At 48.3% G+C, this 18,275-nt stretch overlaps 1 protein-coding gene across 1 annotated transcript; it reads right to left on the reverse strand.

Annotated features, from left to right (window-relative positions):
* Positions 1-495: 495 nt before the first annotated feature.
* LOC148398529 (janus kinase and microtubule-interacting protein 3-like) lies at positions 496-3,351 on the reverse strand. The gene is made up of 9 exons (XM_088375394.1): positions 2,929-3,351; positions 2,639-2,701; positions 2,454-2,552; positions 2,181-2,360; positions 1,947-2,012; positions 1,817-1,885; positions 1,663-1,740; positions 1,373-1,606; positions 496-1,293 (listed from the first exon to the last, which is right to left on the reverse strand). The coding sequence occupies exons 1-9, from the start codon at positions 2,995-2,997 to the stop codon at positions 1,177-1,179; spliced, it is 975 nt and encodes a 324-aa protein (XP_088231520.1). The 5' UTR covers positions 2,998-3,351; the 3' UTR covers positions 496-1,176.
* Positions 3,352-18,275: the final 14,924 nt, after the last annotated feature.

Genomic DNA, 18,275 nt, shown 5'->3' on the forward strand with positions numbered 1-18,275 from the left:
TATAGTAACCGCTGTTTTGACCAGTAGACTTAGTTATTATGCGTTGACATAATGGCGCACTGGTTAGCATGGCCACCTCTTAAGCATGATGATGCGGGTTCGACGCCTGATCAATGTTAGCATGGAGTGAGCTGAAGTGCATGGCGCTGAAGATTTGAATCTTTGAAATGCGCTGAGGTCTGACATATCAGGCAGAATGGTTTGCCATCACGTTCAACAAAAAATAGAAACTTTCCCACTCTGATTAAAACGTCCTGTGTTCATCTACGTATTTTCGTTTTGCTGTGCATCTTTTCCCTGCCATTTCGAGAGCCCAATTGACACTCATAGTTTAAAGAAATGTGTTTGCCCATCCTACTTTGTGGAATTTCACCACATGCGCTTTTGACCAAAATACCAAATTGAACTCAAGTGAAGCCAACACGCACAACCCCCCCCCCCCCCACACACACACACACACAAATGTTGATATGAACATAAAAGAGCCGCATGCGGTTCGGGAGTTGCGGCTTGGCCAAACCTGTACTATACAACTTTATTTGTATAAAATTTTCACAACAGCTGTCACACAAACAAAGCGGGAAAAACCGAAGACGTGCGTGTTCCGCCCACGCTGGATTTATTTGCACCTTTGAAAAGACACCGTATTGCCGCAGATGTGGCAAAGAGTACTTTTGGGCATCTGAGACGGAAGGATGTCCAAAGCATCACGTCACCTGCTCTGGTAGGCATGGTGGTGGGACGTTGAGGTCAACCGCTTTGGGGTTGGCTGACTCTTTGATCGCAGGATGCCACACACTTGAAGACAGAAGCAGAAAAGCAGAGCTAAATGCAAAATGTACTCACCGGTGACTCCAATTTTTTTCCCCCCTGAAGAAACAGCTGGACGGGTGGCCCCGGCTGGCCAGTGGGACTCTTGTTATTCTGACCCTTTTTAGTGCGCGTTTGGGGCAACAACCGTTTTTTGTGGCGCTCTCTTCTGGTTCAAAAGTGCCCTGCATGTGAATTTGCTTTTCCTGCCTTCTGATTGGATGAGCGCCGGTGTGACGCGGTGCCTCTGTCACCGTGGCGGGGGGTATACGTTGGCATCGGAGCGTCTGCCAACGTCTGAGACCGGCTGGCAGTGTATCGGAGGTGTCGAGTGCGGTGCCGCTGGAGCTCACTCACCAGCTGGTGTTAGGGCCACAGAATGAAGGCCAAGGAGAAGAATAGAAAGAGAAACAGAAACTTCTCCTCCAATTGTTTGATTTGTCTCTTCTGAGCTTCGATGAATTCTTTCAGCTCTTTGTTCCTCTAGGACGGACAAATGGAAAGTGGCATTCAAAAGCCAGTAAGCGTGCAAGTAAGTGCCGGGCTGGCTTTGGGCCCTTACCTGTTGCGCGCTGTGCAGCAGATCCATTCTCTCTTGGAGGATGCAAGCGTCGCGCTCCCTCAACTCGCACATCAGGGCTCGCTTCCATTGGTCCACGGCGCTCCTAAGCTCTTCTCTCTGATCCGCCGTCAGCACGTCATTCACGCCAGCGTGGCTGGCTTTTTCGCCGTCCGTGGCGGGGCAGTCCCGCTGCGGTAGCGCCTCGTACAACATGGCCTCCAGCTCCAGGATCCTCTGGGCCGCAATCCTCGTCCATCAGTGGTCCGGCGGGAGATTTGAGGGCGGCTTACCTTATGAGCCTGGTCCATGGAACACTTCCTGAAGTCCAACTCTTCATCCAGGTAGCCCTTCTGCTTGCAGAACATATCCTAGCACAGCTCAAGGTCAGAATTGTTGGGGCACATTGCCGGAGTTCCCCTTGGCTGATGTCGCGTGTCTGTCTACCTTCTCACTTTCAATGTCCAACATCTTCTGTTGAAGTGCTGACTTGGTCACTTTGATGTATTCTAACCACTGAGGAAAGGCTGCTGTCACATAAGCAGAATGCGAGAGCGTGCGTGGACGTGCGCGTTACCTTCTCGGCTAGGGTGAGAAGGGTCCTGGCGTGAATCACGACCACCTGCTCCTCGTTGGTGAGATTCTGCAAGAGCCCAAAGGCACAGCGTCAACAAGCTTCTTTCAGCGCAAAGCCTTCCAAAAGTCACATTTGAGCCGCCGAGTCTCGTGGAGTGCGAACATAAGGAGTTCGACATACACTTACGGCGTTATAGCCCAGGATGTCCAGCTTCTTCATCAGATCACTGATGACGATGTCCGAGGCGCAAGGAGCAATGTAAGGTGTTCTGGGACCTCGGGTTAAGGTTAGGGTTGCGAGGGACGCCTTACGTACGCTCACGCCCTCGGCCTCGCAGTAGATCTGCAAAGGGCTGAGGCCGTCTGGGAAACGGACTTGCAGAAACTTCAAGACGGGGGAGCGCCACTCCCTCTCCTGAAAGGCAGAGGCATGCATCCGTCCGTCCGTCCGTCCGTCCGTCCGTCCGTCACATCTCTGGCCTCAACACGCTTGTGCGAGTCTTCCCACCTCCAGCTCCAGGATGCGGAACTCAAGCAGTTCGTTTTGGTCTCGGATATCCTGGATGTGCTCTTTCAGACGCGCTTCTTCCGCCTCCATCCGCCTGACCTGAAAAGACAGTCAGACCTCATCTGCGGGGCTTCCCGACAGGTGTGACGCCAAGCGACTCCGCCCAGCGCCTTTCTTTCCGTCACCTTTTCGGCCAACTGCTGATTGCTCTGACGCAGCAGCTGCTTCTCCTCCACCCACTTGACATTCTAGAAGAGACAAACGCGTGGACAGCTTTGGAATGTTGTGTCATTTTCATCCACAAATTCTTTGGTTGACTGGAAAATGACATTTGCTTTTCTCCGCATTTTCCCAGCCACGTTCGGGGGGGGGGGGGGGGGGGGGGGGGGGTTGGTCCAGTAATGCCAGACGGATGAGTGACTGAAGAATGTAGCTATTTTGTCTGAGAAAAAGGTGTGCTCATTGATGAGCTTACCTGTCCTTGTTGCTTCAGCGCTGACTCCAGATCTGCTACTCTGCTTTGATAGTGACCCATTTCTACCATCAGCTTTTCTCTGGTCTGAAAGGAGGAGGAGGGAGGCTCCTCCTCCTCCTTTCAGACCAGAGAACACCCGAGGCTGGGTGAGAACGGGGAGGCTGCGACCCGGCCGGGGGTTGCGGGAAGGGGCGCCACCTTGATCTCCTTCTCGGCGTCGTAGTCCCCTTTCGCTGGTCTGGGCTAGCAGAGCGTAGGCTCGTTGCAGCGCTTGATATTCTTGCGTCAGCTGGCGGTAGCGAAGCTCCGCCTCTTCATGCACACACCAATGCAACACAGCACTAGTACCAGAATCAGTCAGACCGGCGACAAAGCACCCGCGACGCAAAGACGAGTCCGATTCCAGGCTGAAGAGGAATGTTTGGTGCCAATACGCTGGCAGAAATGGCGGGCTACCTCTTCGGGTTCCGTGTCGGGGGTTCTGTCGGTGTGAAAAGACAAGGACGATCCGTCCGAGTCCACCAACACGTCTTCGTCGTAGCCGTAAAATGTTTCGATGACCTGCGGGCGCGGAAGCGAACATCTCTCTGAACAAACTGAAGCGACACCTCACGATGAATCGACGAGAGGAACGATAGCGAGAAAAAGGCCATTTCATCTTGCGCAACACCAAGCAGCCGCAAACAAACAGACTCACCTTGCAGGACCTCACGCTTTGTTCCTCCTCAGAGATTCTCGACGTCGGTATCGTAGCAGCAAATCTCTCTCCTGTCGACACAAATAATCCGCCTTTGAGATTCTTTGGATGCAAAGGGAACGAACGGCTCCGGCGCAGAAACAAACGCGACTCACAATGACATTTCTGACATGAGCTCCTGTCTCCAGAGCCTGAAAAACACGTCACCGGCGATGATTGGAGGGACGCTCGTCTTTTCCAAAAGTGACAACTACAGGGTGTGTCAGGGTTTTCCAGATTATCTTTATCGTATCATTGTGTTGCTTTGACTTTGACTGCGACCTGTAATAAATAATATTATTTATCCCTTATTTATCCCTATCGCTTATCCCTTCCTACACAAAGTCGTAAAACACCCCTTGCTATGTTTTGACTAGAGGTCAAGGGCTTCCTCTATTCAATCCACTCTTACACCCACCCTGTTTCTCTTAATTAAAATGCTCGTGCAGGAGCCGAGAGTCAGACTTCATTCGTACAACGGATGGACTCTCCACCTGCAGGTGTCCAAAAGAACTTACTTGTCTCCCGTGTGGTTCTTGCAAAATAAGTTGGAGCGAGCGCAACTCTAACAGGGTGCATTTTGCCACTAGCTGCCTACGGACAATGACGTCGCGCTCGTGGCTCATGGTTGACGGGCTGAGCAGCCGGGCAAGTCCGTCGTTTTCAGCGCACAGCGAGTGGCAAAGGCGCTGACAAAACGGGAGCTTTGAGCTGCTGAAAACGGCAAAACAAGTCTAAAGCGTGTTCAAACGCGTGCGCACAATGCTCCTGCTTGAAAGGTCGGAATTTAAGGGGCCAATTTTTTGGATGGCGGCCGCCGGCCAAGCTTTGGACGGAAAAGGTTTCCTGGCGACAGCGAGCGCGGCGCTGCCGTACGTGCACCGAGTCGCCTGCCTGAATACCTTGGACAAGTCGTCGATGATGTGCCGCTGCTCCACAACTTGAAGGAACTCCATTTCACCGTCCTGCTGGCCGCAACCGCGGTCCAGGTCATTGAGCGAACTAGGCCTTCTCTGTGGAACACAAATGCAGTGGACTCTGTTGGCACGCCGCCGTTGTCCGCGTCGACTTACCAAGCTTGCCATCTCCTCGTTCTCCTGGGTGACAAAGCGCACTTTGTTTTCAAGGCGACACAGCACCAGCGAGAGTTCTTCATTCTTCCTGCTCAGGCGTTTGTTTTTGTACAGGAGTGGCAGAAACTGGCTTTCTGTTTCTCTCAGTCGCTTTAGCTGCAAGCATGAAGTGCGGGATGTGAAAGACGCACAACACGCGGGCCAGAACGTATCCATTCCTTTTGCATCGGTTTGAACGGAATCGTGGCTTTGGCTCCCAATAAAAGACATCTACCAGGCAACCGACTCGCCGCGCCGCTCAACTAATAAGCAAGCGCAATGGGTGCCTCGCTGGATGGCGCGCATCAAACGTAGCGCAAACCTTCAAGCGTGCCGTCAATAAATTACCAGTTCATTGCGCTCTTCAGAAAGCAGGGCGTTTCGATCCTCCAGTTTCCTGATGACTGCGCTGAGCTCAGCGATTTTCAGATGAAACCGTCGCGTGTCCCGATCCTCCTGAGACTGAAAACGCCCCGCAACACACACACACAAGCACTCGTTCAAAGTTCAAAACTGTTTTTGTGCTACCTTCCTCCAGCAACGAACTAAGTCATGCGTACTGCAAGTGTGTGATGAGGTGGCTTACGCAATGAAGAGGATTGCTAGTAGCGGCGTTGACCCCACTTCCAGGGTAGTTTAGGCCCGCCCTTTGGGAATCCCTCAGGGCAGCGATCTGCTGCTCGGCAGCCTGAGTCTGCAGCTGAAGGCGGTGGACGTGGCCGGCCCCAGGGCTTCATCCAAAACACTAACCGCTCTGTCTTTCAGCTTGATCTCATCCGTCTGGATGTACAAACGGGGAGCGCTCAGGCAGGCGGGCAAACTCATTTGCCAGAATTGTGACAAAAACAAAGAGAGCAACCGGCCAATTTTTTTCTTGAATCGACTAGAACACCTTTGCTGTGACAAAAGCGAAGCGAGCAACCGGACATTTTCTTCTTGTGAAATAGAATAGAATAGAATGCCTTAGGTGTCATTGCACTGCAGGTATACAACGAAATTGGGAACATAGCCACGCACCGCGCATCTGATCAGTCCTACCAGTCGGCGGATCTCCCTCTCGCAGTCTCTCTTGGTTCGGCTCAGCTCCTCCCGATGCTGGTGATGAGCCGATCGGAGCTCGGCCGCTCGGGACTGCCAGGCCTGCTGGGCCGCTGCCAGGGCTTCTTCCGCGCTCCTGGTGGAGGCGACACCGCTCGGTCTCCCGACACCGCCGCGTCTCCTCCACCTCCGCCAGCAAAGCGCCCCCCCTCCTCACCTGAGCAGACATTGCGCCACACCGGGCCGTTGAGACCGCAACGGAGCGCCGCGACGCTTACTGGGGACAAGCTACACAATACGGTAGCGGCCGCATCGAAGCCCGACGTGGCGTGCCGATAGTCAGACACGGATAGAGCGGATCACCTTGTCCATGGAGCCGTCCCTCAGGCTGAGGACCAAGGCATTCAGTCGCTGGATCTCTCCATCTTTGATTTTGATCACTCTCATCAGCTCCATTTCATGCTGCCGCAGTAATGTCTCCCTGGTAATGGCTAACTCTTTCTGCTTCTCCTCATGGAGTTTGCTTTTGAGTTCCGTCATGGCGGCGGTGGCACGGTGGTGCTCCGCCCGCAGGTCCTGACTTCTCTCTCTCTCCAGACAGCTGACCTGACATGACTTAGACTTAGACAAACTTTATTGTCATCTTGTCTGCACATGGTGCATACAAAACGAAATTCCGTTGCATACGTCTTACAACAAAGTAGTGATATTGCAGTTGAATAGAAGTAACATATCCTATGAAAATATATATATATACATATATACTATATATATATATATATATATATATATATATATATATATATATATTAAAAATAAGTATAAAGTGCAGCAGTGATAATTATGCAATAGTGCAAGTAGGCAAAACAGTATTCAAGAGTGTGCAGAGGAATGCTAAACCATGTATTAAACTTCTATTTAAAGGGTTTATACAAGTTCAGTAAAGTTGGTAGTGCGAGATAGTGCAAGATAGAGGTCCGTAGTGTCATAAAGTACAGTTCTGTGAATGTGTGATGCAGAGTTCAGTTTAGAGCTCAACAGTTCTAGTGTTCAACAGTCTGATGACAGCAGGGAAAAAGCTGTTGCAGAACCTGGTGGACCTGCAGCGGATGCTAACCCTAACCCTAACCCAGCTTGTCAGAATGCTCTCTATGGTGCTCCTGTAGAACGTCCTCATGATGGGTGGGGGCAGGTGGGCTCTCCTCATCCTCCGCAGGAAGTACAAGCGCTTCTGTGCCCTCTTGACCAGTGCCGTAGTGTTCATAGTCCAGGTGAGGTCTTCTGTGATGTGGACCCCCAGGAATTTGGTGGTGCTGACCACCTCCACAGCTGAGCTGTTGATGATCAGTGGAGCGTGGTGAGGCTGTTTTTTCCTGAAGTCGACGATGATCTCCTTCATCTTCTCCTCATTCAGGATCAGGCTGTTTTCTCTGCACCAGCCCACCAGCTGCTCCACCTCCTCTCTGTAGTCCAGGTCGTTGTTGTCTCTGATGAGCCCCACCACCGTTGTGTCGTCTGCTGACTTCACGATGTGATTGGTGGTGAACCTGAGGACGCAGTCGTGTGTCATCAGGGTGCACAGCAGGGGGCTCAGGACGCAGCCCTGAAGGGAGCCTGTGCTGAGGGTGATGACATCAGAGGTGTTCTGTCCGACCCGGACTGACTGAGGTCTGTTGGTGAGGAAGTCTAGCAGCCAGTTGCGAAGGGGGGTGTTGAAGCCCAGGTGTTCCAATTTTCCTACCAGATGCTGTGGGATGATGGTGTTAAACGCTGAGCTGAAGTCCAGGAACAGCCTCCGCACATGGGTGTTCTTCTCCTCCAGGTGAGCCAGGCTCAGGTGAAGAACGGAGGAGATGGCGTCCTGAGTGGAGCGGTTTTGCCGGTCGGCAAACTGGAACGGGTCAAATAATAGGGGGAGTCTGGAAACGATGTGACCTTTAAGCAGCCTTTCGAAGCACTTCATCATAACCGGAGTCAGTGCAACAGGCCGGTAATCATTAAATGAGGTGATTTGAGGTTTCTTCGGCACCGGAATGATGGAGGCAGTCTTAAAGCACGCCGGCACTGTGGCTTGGCCCAGCGAGGTGTTAAAAATGTCTGTGATGACCCCAGCCAGATGACTTGCACATTCCCTGAACACACGCCCAGGAATGTTGTCGGGGCCAGGGGCCTTACAGGGGTTGACTCTCCTCAGGGTCTTCAACACATCGGCGGAGTCAAGGCAGAGTACCTCCTCTTCCTGATGGGGGACAGTTTTAACTGCTGGAGTGCCGTTTAGTGCCTCGAACCTCCCAAAGAAGTTATTTAGACCATTTAGAAAGTCAGCATCAACTACACCCACCGGGGGGAGGGAGGGTGAGTTGTAGTCTGTAATCGCCCGTATGCCTTGCCACATACTCCTGATGTTTTTGACGTCGTGGAACGATCCTGAAATTTTCGACTGCGGTCTCGCTTCGCTATCCTGATGGCACGGTTCAAGTTGGCTCTCGCTGTCCTCAGTGTCTCCTTGTCGCCAGACTTGAAGGCAGAGTTCCGCGCTCGTAGCGTTTGACGTACCTCCTCAGTCATCCAGGGTCGTTGGTTGCCCCGGGTGATGATATTCTTAGTGGTGCTGACGTCCTCGGTGCATTTGTTGATGTAGGCTGACACAGTCATGGCACACGCATGTCTAATCTACATCGGGAAAACTGGGAGGGAGGGAGGCAGGCAGGGAGGCAGGCAGGGAGGCAGGCAGGGAGGCAGGCAGTGTCTGTCTGTTGAGGTTTTCACCTTGTTCTTCTCCTGCTGAAGTTCTAACTGGACGTCCATCAGTTTGGTTCTCAGCTCGTCATTGGCGGCCTGAAGGGCGTCCGTTCGCTCCGCCTTGGCCCGCCCTGCCGGAGCTCGTTTGGACATCTCTTACTCGAGTCTCGCCCGGTCGTCAGTCAGAGATCACAACATTTGTACCTGGAGAGCACAAACGCAGCGCTGTTTTCCACTGGCTTCGAACTCAACTTCAATCGGTACCGTAACTTACAACATCATAAACATAGAACTAGCTTGACTTATTCATTGAATAAATGCATTTGGTTCTTCAAAACTGCATCACGCAACATAGCGTGACCGAGACGGCCGTTATCCACCTGCGTGAAGTTATTTGGTGAAATGAATGAGATGTTTAAGACACCATCGTTCTGTCTCTATGTAGATGAAGGTAAATAATCGATTGCTGAAGGTCCAAAGGTGTTGTGATAAACAAATAAACATATTAGTGATTAGTGACATATTTGTGATAAACATATTAGGCAGGATAATCACATATGTTAACGTGACTGCCCACACTGTATTTATTTATGGTTATTTGTTAAATCGAGTACTGTTAGACATGAAATAGGAAGTGTTTAACATAAATGGAAGACGAAAGGGGTACTCACCATTGTAGCTCCTGCTGGTCAATGATACGAGCCTCTTCTTGCAGTGGAAAACATACAGCCAACAAACACCGTGGAACCTAAAGGAATGAAATTAAACATTAACATTTAGCCTCAACCAACATTCACAGATACAACGCAACGCAAACTACACAAACGTAAATCTTTTTAAACACAATGAGTTGTACTTACCGTGTACGCTCTAGACGGTCCACTTGCAAGCGGAAAATAAAGATATTTCTGTTGATAATCGTCGTGTTTGTATCCGGTGTCTCGCTCAAGGCCATTGCGCCCACAGATTTGAATTTTGGCGAGAGTTCAGCCTATTGACGTCATTTCCGCGGTGTAATACCCGCATATCTGAAACGGCAAAGTTAAGAGTAGAGTTAAATAAAGTTTTTAGTCAACGCAATAATTTACAACCGTTGACCAGTCGAAATAATCGTCGAAATTTGGCGTCTGTGGCTGGAAGCAGACGCCGAGTTCGACATTCCTCCCAAACGCCACACTCCCTCGCTTTTCAGGGCTAAAAAAAAACAGTTGTAATTACCTTGTACGCTCTAGACGGTCAAGCTGAAAACAAAAATATTTGCCTTGTTAGTCATCGTGTTACTAACAGCTGTGTCTTGTTTGCCAGAACTGCCGCTTTCCTACTTCCTGTTGCAAGCCACGCCCACGGATTATAATTTTGCCGTGAGTTCCGCCTATTGACGTCATGTCCGCGTCACATGACTGCGACGTAATATTATCTAAAACTGTTTGTGCGGTATTGTGTTGTTCTGTGCGGTATTGTGTTATTCTGTGCGGCGTCGTGTTGTTCTGTGCGGCGTCGTGTTGTTCAGTGCGACGTCGTGTTGTTCAGTGCGGCATGGTGTTGTTCAGTGCGGCATGGTGTTGTTCAGTGCGGCATGGTGTTGTTCAGTGCGGCATAATGTTGTTCAGTGCGGCATAATGTTGTTCAGTGCGGCATGGTGTTGTTCAGTGCGGCATGGTGTTGTTCAGTGCGGCATGGTGTTGTTCAGTGCGGCATAGTGTTGTTCAGTGCGCCATAATGTTGTTCAGTGCGGCATGGTGTTGTTCAGTGCGGGATGGTGTTGTTCAGTGCGGGATGGTGTTGTTCAGTGCGGCACGGTGTTGTTCAATGCGGCATGGTGTTGTTCAGTGCGGGATGGTGTTGTTCAGTGCGGCATGGTGTTGTTCAGTGCGGCATAATGTTGTTCAGTGCGGCATGGTGTTGTTCAGTGCGGCATGGTGTTGTTCAGTGCGGCATGGTGTTGTTCAGTGCGGCATGGTGTTGTTCAGTGCGGAATGGTGTTGTTCAGTGCGGCATGGTGTTGTTCAGTCCGGGATGGTGTTGTTCAATGCGGGATCGTGTTGTTCAGTGCGGGGTGGTGTTGTTCAGTGCGGGATGGTGTTGTTCAGTGCGGCATGGTGTTGTTCAATGCGGCATGGTGTTGTTCCGTGCGGGATGGTGTTGTTCATTGCGGCATGGTGTTGTTCAGTGCGGCATGGTGTTGTTCAGTGCGGCATGGTGTTGTTCAGTGCGGCATGGTGTTGTTCAGTGCGGCATAATGTTGTTCAGTGCGGCATGGTGTTGTTCAGTGTGGAAAGGTGTTGTTCAGTGCAGGATGGTGTTGTTCAGTGCGGCATGGTGTTGTTCAATGCAGGATCGTGTTGTTCAGTGCAGCATAATGTTGTTCAGTGCAGCATGGTGTTGTTCAGTGCGGCATGGTGTTGTTCAATGCGGCATGGTGTTGTTCACTGCGGGATGGTGTTGTTCAATGCGGGATCGTGTTGTTCAGTGCGGCATAATGTTGTTCAGTGCAGCATGGTGTTGTTCAGTGCGGCATGGTGTTGTTCAGTGCGACATAATGTTGTTCAGTGCGGCATAATGTTGTTCAGTGCGGCATAATGTTGTTCAGTGCGGCATGGTGTTGTTCAGTGCGGCATGGTGTTCAGTGCGGCATGGTGTTGTTCAGTGCAGGATGGTGTTGTTCAGTGCGGCATGGTGTTGTTCAATGCGGCATGGTGTTGTTCAGTGCGGGATGGTGTTGTTCAGTGCAGGATGGTGTTGTTCAGTGCGGCATGGTGTTGTTCAGTGCGGAATGGTGTTGTTCAGTGCGGCATGGTGTTGTTCAGTGCGGCATGGTGTTGTTCAGTGCAGGATGGTGTTGTTCAATGCGGGATCGTGTTGTTCAGTGCGGCATGGTGTTGTTCAGTGCGGCATGGTGTTGTTCAGTGCGGCATAATGTTGTTCAGTGCGGCATGGTGTTGTTCAGTGCGGCATGGTGTTGTTCAGTGCGGCATGGTGTTGTTCAGTGCGGCATGGTGTTGTTCAGTGCGGCATAATGTTGTCCAGTGCGCCATAATGTTCTTCAGTGCGGCATGGTGTTGTTTAGTGCGGGATGGTGTTGTTCAGTGCAGGATGGTGTTGTTCAGTGCGGCATGGTGTTGTTCAATGCGGCATGGTGTTGTTCAGTGCGGGATGGTGTTGTTCAGTGCGGCATGGTGTTGTTCAGTGCGGCATAATGTTGTTCAGTGCGGCATGGTGTTGTTCAGTGCGGCATGGTGTTGTTCAGTGCGGCATGGTGTTGTTCAGTGCGGCATGGTGTTGTTCAGTGCGGAATGGTGTTGTTCAGTGCGGCATGGTGTTGTTCAGTGCGGGATGGTGTTGTTCAATGCGGGATCGTGTTGTTCAGTGCGGGGTGGTGTTGTTCAGTGCAGGATGGTGTTGTTCAGTGCAGGATGGTGTTGTTCAGTGCGGCATGGTGTTGTTCAATGCAGGATCGTGTTGTTCAGTGCAGCATAATGTTGTTCAGTGCAGCATGGTGTTGTTCAGTGCGGCATGGTGTTGTTCAGTGCGGCATGGTGTTGTTCAGTGCGGGATGGTGTTGTTCAGTGCGGCATGGTGTTTTTCAGTGCGGCATAATGTTGTTCAGTGCGGCATTATGTTGTTCAGTGCGGCATGGTGTTGTTCAGTGCAGGATGGTGTTGTTCAGTGCGGCATGGTGTTGTTCAATGCAGGATCGTGTTGTTCAGTGCAGCATAATGTTGTTCAGTGCAGCATGGTGTTGTTCAGTGCGGCATGGTGTTGTTCAATGCGGCATGGTGTTGTTCACTGCGGGATGGTGTTGTTCAATGCGGGATCGTGTTGTTCAGTGCGGCATAATGTTGTTCAGTGCAGCATGGTGTTGTTCAGTGCGGCATGGTGTTGTTCAGTGCGACATAATGTTGTTTAGTGCGGCATAATGTTGTTCAGTGCGGCATAATGTTGTTCAGTGCGGCATGGTGTTGTTCAGTGCGGCATGGTGTTGTTCAGTGCGGCATGGTGTTGTTCAGTGCAGGATGGTGTTGTTCAGTGCGGCATGGTGTTGTTTAATGCGGCATGGTGTTGTTCAGTGCGGGATGGTGTTGTTCAGTGCAGGATGGTGTCGTTCAGTGCGCCATGGTGTTGTTCAGTGCGGAATGGTGTTGTTCAGTGCGGCATGGTGTTGTTCAGTGCGGCATGGTGTTGTTCAGTGCAGGATGGTGTTGTTCAATGCGGGATCGTGTTGTTCAGTGCGGCATGGTGTTGTTCAGTGCGGCATGGTGTTGTTCAGTGCGGCATAATGTTGTTCAGTGCGGCATGGTGTTGTTCAGTGCGGCATGGTGTTGTTCAGTGCGGCATGGTGTTGTTCAGTGCGGCATGGTGTTGTTCAGTGCGGCATAATGTTGTCCAGTGCGCCATAATGTTGTTCAGTGCGGCATGGTGTTGTTTAGTGCGGGATGGTGTTGTTCAGTGCAGGATGGTGTTGTTCAGTGCGGCATGGTGTTGTGCAATGCGGCATGGTGTTGTTCAGTGCGGGATGGTGTTGTTCAGTGCGGCATGGTGTTGTTCAGTGCGGCATAATGTTTTTCAGTGCGGAATGGTGTTGTTCAGTGCGGCATGGTGTTGTTCAGTGCGGCATGGTGTTGTTCAGTGCGGCATGGTGTTGTTCAGTGCGGAATGGTGTTGTTCAGTGCGGCATGGTGTTGTTCAGTGCGGGATGGTGTTCAATGCGGGATCGTGTTGTTCAGTGCGGCGTGGTGTTGTTCAGTGCAGGATGGTGTTGTTCAGTGCAGGATGGTGTTGTTCAGTGCGGCATGGTGTTGTTCAATGCAGGATCGTGTTGTTCAGTGCAGCATAATGTTGTTCAGTGCAGCATGGTGTTGTTCAGTGCGGCATGGTGTTGTTCAGTGCGGCATGGTGTTGTTCAGTGCGGCGTAATGTTGTTCAGTGCGGCATGGTGTTGTTCAGTGCGGAATGGTGTTGTTCAGTGCGGCATGGTGTTGTTCAGTGCAGGATGGTGTTGTTCAGTGCGGCATGGTGTTGCTCAGTGCGGCATGGTGTTGTTCAGTGCGGGATGGTGTTGTTCATTGCGGCATGGTGTTGTTCAGTGCGGCATGGTGTTGTTCAGTGCGGCATGGTGTTGTTCAGTGCGGCATAATGTTGTTCAGTGCGCCATAATGTTGTTCAGTGCGGCATGGTGTTGTTCAGTGCGGGATGGTGTTGTTCAGTGCAGGATGGTGTTGTTCAGTGCGGCATGGTGTTGTTCAGTGCGGCATAATGTTGTTCAGTGCGGCATAATGTTGTTCAGTGCGGCATAATGTTGTTCAGTGCGGGATGGTGTTGTTCATTGCGGCATGGTGTTGTTCAGTGCGGCATGGTGTTGTTCAGTGCGGCATGGTGTTGTTCAGTGCGGGATGGTGTTGTTCAGTGCAGGATGGTGTTGTTCAGTGCGGCATGGTGTTGTTCAGTGCGGCATGGTGTTGTTCATTTCGGCATAATGTTGTTCAGTGCGGCATAATGTTGTTTAGTGCGGCATGGTGTTGTTCAGTGCGGGATGGTGTTGTTCAGTGCGTTATAATGTTGTTCAGTGCGGCATGGTGTTGTTCAGTGCGGCATGGTGTTGTTCAGTGCGGCATGGTGTTGTTCAGTGCGGCATAATGTTGTTCAGTGCGGCATGGTGTTGTTCAGTGCGGCATGGTGTTGTTCAGTGCGGGATGGTGTTGTTCAGTGCGGGATGGTGTTGTTCAGTGCGGCATGGTGTTCAATGCGGAATGGTGTTGTTCAGTGCAGGATGGTGTTGTTCAGTGCGGCATGGTGTTGTTCAGTGCGGCATAATGTTGTTCAGTGCGGCATGGTGTTGTTCAGTGCGGCATGGTGTTGTTCAGTGCGGCATGGTGTTGTTCAGTGCGGCATAATGTTGTTCAGTGCGGCATGGTGTTGTTCAGTGCGGCATGGTGTTGTTCAGTGCGGCATAATGTTCAGTGCGGCATAATGTTGTTCAGTGCGGCATGGTGTTGTTCAGTGCGGGATGGTGTTGTTCAGTGCAGGATGGTGTTGTTCAGTGCGGCATGGTGTTCAGTGCGGGATGGTGTCTTTCAGTGCGGCATGGTGTCGTTCAGTGCGGCATGGTGTCTTTCAGTGCGGCATGGTGTCGTTCAGTGAGGCATGGTGTTGTTCAGTGCGGCATGGTGTTGTTTAGTGCGGCATGGTGTTGTTCAGTGCGGGATGGTGTTGTTCAGTGTGGCATGGTGTTCAGTGCGGCATGGTGTTGTTCAGTGCGGTATCGTGTTGTTCAGTGCGGTATCGTGTTTCTCAGTGCGGTATCGTGTTGTTCAGTGCAGTATCGTTGTGTTGTTCGTATTGTGTTTAACACTTAGCCTCTAACACTTAGCCTCTAACACTTAGCCTCTAGCATCTAGAAGGTAAATAAATAGGAAGGAAGGACTCACCGGTGACGTCTTCGCCCACGTCCAAGCGTTGTACTTTGTATTTTCATCCTTCTGACAGTGGAAAACATAGCCAACAAACACCGTGGAACCTAAACGAATGAAAGAAAACTATCATTTGGCCACAACCAACATTCACAGATACAACACAATGTGACGTGCGGGGTTGAGGTTAAAGGTTGAGTGAAGGGCCCTCGTTTTAAACTACTTTTTTGAAAAGGATTGGGAACAAGTAAGACGTATTTAATTTATTTAATGGGAAGTAGTAAGAGCTATTGAATTTAATCTATGTATTATATTCTATTGTATTGTATTCTGTTGTATTCTTTTGGATTGTATTCACACTAACCCCACTAAAACTTCAGCCCACAAAAACTCGCCTCTGGCGCCTAGCCTCTGGCACTTAGCCTCTAACACTTAGCCTTTAACACTTAGCCTTTAACACTTAGCCTTTAACACTTAGCCTAGAAGGTGAATAAATAGGGTTAAAGGTTGAGTGAAGGGACCTCGTTTTAAACTACTTTTCTGTAAAGGAGTGGGAACAAGTAAGACGTATTTAATTTATTTAATGGGAAGTAGTAAGACTTATTAAATTTATTTAATCTACTTTTCTTCCCAGGCAAAATTTGATGTGCTGCAATTCCAAATTTCCAAAGTGAATGAAGGAATGAAGTCCTTTAAATTATGATTTTGTATAAATACTAGGCATTAACACAAAATCGACGGCACAAAATGGGCAGACTTTACTTGTTTGAAAAGGACTGGTTACAAGACAGACTTTTTTAATTTATTTAATGGGAAGAAGACTTATTTAGTTTAATTGATCTATTTTTGTTCCCTGGCAAAATTCGATTTGCTGCAATTCCAAATTTCCAAAGTGAATGAAGGAAAGAAGTCGTTTAAATTATGATTTTGTTTAAATACTAGGCATAGACACAAAATCTACGGCACAAAATGGGCAGACTTTACTTGTTTGAAGAGGACTGGTTACAAGACAGACTTTTCTGATTTATTTAATGGGAAGAAGACTTATTTAGTTTATTTAATCTATTTTTGTTCCCTGGCAAAATTGGATTTGCTGAAATTGTATTTTGCCAAATCTTGCCTTGAGACCTGATAGGAAGTATTAAACGCTTAGTTAAATCAATACAAGTTGGTAATAAGAGCGAGTAATGTTGGTTGAACCGATGAATGAAGGTTGAAAGCAATTTAAATTATGACTTTGTATAAATACTAGATATTAACAGAACATCTACTGCGCGAAATGGGCAGAGTTTACTTGTTTGAGAAGGAGTGGCTTATTCAAAACTAAGATTTATTTAATCTGTTTGTTCCCAGGCAAAATTGGATGTGATGCAATTCCAAATTTCACCACATGATGGTGCCCAATTTTGACTTCATAGGACATATTAAACACTTAGCTTGTTATTATGTTCAAGGTAATCAGATTTGTTTATTATTCTAATGGCCTCTTCAAAACTATTCTGGATTACTACTTTGGATCTATTCTACATTACTTGGCAACAACATACTCTGTAACAGATTAGGCAGTATAATCATATCTGTTAACTTGAGAGTGCCCACACTCAATCTACTTATCGTGATGTGTTAAATCAATTACTGTTAGACATTATTTGTCTGATAATCTACCAAATCTTTGAATTGAAGAATTTGTGATTTAATTAATAGCTTGTTGTTATGTTAAGGGTAATCAGACTTGTATATAATTCTAATGGCCTTCTTTTGAAAACTATTCTGAATTACAACTTTGGATCTTATATTACTTTGCAACAATCTACTCGGTGACAGATTAGGCAGTATAATCACATATGTTAACTTCAGTGCCCACACTGTATTTATTTATGGTTATTTGTTAAATCAAGTACTGTTAGACATGAAATAGGAAGTGTTTAACATAAATGTTATGGCTACTCACCATTGTAGCTCGCTCCTGGTCAATGATACGAGCCTCTTCTTGCAGTGGAAAACTTGCAGCCAACAAACACCGTGGAACCTAAAGGAATGAAATTAAACATTAACATTTCGCCTCGACCAATTTTCACACGTACAACGCAACGCGGCTACACTTCTGCTATTACAAACGTAAATCTCCTTAAACACAATGAGTGTTACTTACCGTGTACGCTCTAGACGGTCCAGTTGCAAGCAGAAAATAAAGATATTTCTGTTGATAATCGTCGCTGCTCAGTGGCTCACGGCCATCGCGCCAACAGATTTGAATTTTGGCGGAGGTTCGGGCAATTACGTCATATCCACGGCACATGACTGCGACGTAATACCCGCTTATCTGAAACGGCAGTTAAAAGTAGAGTTACATCAAGTTTTCTTGGAACCTAAACGAATGAAAGAAAACTATCATTTGGCCACAACCAACATTCACAGATACAACACAACGTGCGGGGTTGGGGTTAAAGATTGAGTGAAGGGCCCTCGTTTTAAACTACTGTTTTGAAAAGGAGTGGGAACAAGTAAGACGTATTTAATTTATTTAATGGGAAGTAGTAAGACTTATTAAATTTATTTAATCTACTTTTCTTCCCAGGCAAAATTTGATGTGCTGCAATTCCAAATTTCCAAAGTGAATGAAGGAATGAAGTCCTTTAAATTATGATTTTGTATAAATACTAGGCATTAACACAAAATCGACGGCACAAAATGGGCAGACTTTACTTGTTTGAAAAGGACTGGTTACAAGACAGACTTTTTTAATTTATTTAATGGGAAGAAGACTTATTTAGTTTAATTGATCTATTTTTGTTCCCTGCCAAAATTCGATTTGCTGCAATTCCAAATTTCCAAAGTGAATGAAGGAAAGAAGTCGTTTAAATTATGATTTTGTTTAAATACTAGGCATAGACACAAAATCTACGGCACAAAATGGGCAGACTTTACTTGTTTGAAGAGGACTGGTTACAAGACAGACTTTTCTGATTTATTTAATGGGAAGAGGACTTATTTAGTTTATTTAATCTATTTTTGTTCCCTGGCAAAATTGGATTTGCTGAAATTGTATTTTGCCAAATCTCGATTTGAGACCTGATAGGAAGTATTAAACGCTTAGTTAAATCAATACAAGTTGGTAATAAGAGCGAGTAATGTTGGTTGAACCGATGAATGAAGGTTGAAAGCAATTTAAATTATGACTTTGTATAAATACTAGATATTAACAGAACATCTACTGCGCAAAATGGGCAGAGTTTACTTGTTTGAGAAGGAGTGGCTTATTCAAAACTAAGATTTATGTAATCTGTTTGTTCCCAGGCAAAATTGGATGTG

This window comes from Syngnathus floridae, chromosome 5 (assembly GCF_059516105.1).
Source record: "Syngnathus floridae isolate MCC-2025c chromosome 5, RoL_Sflo_1.0, whole genome shotgun sequence".
Lineage (NCBI taxonomy): Eukaryota > Metazoa > Chordata > Actinopteri > Syngnathiformes > Syngnathidae > Syngnathus > Syngnathus floridae.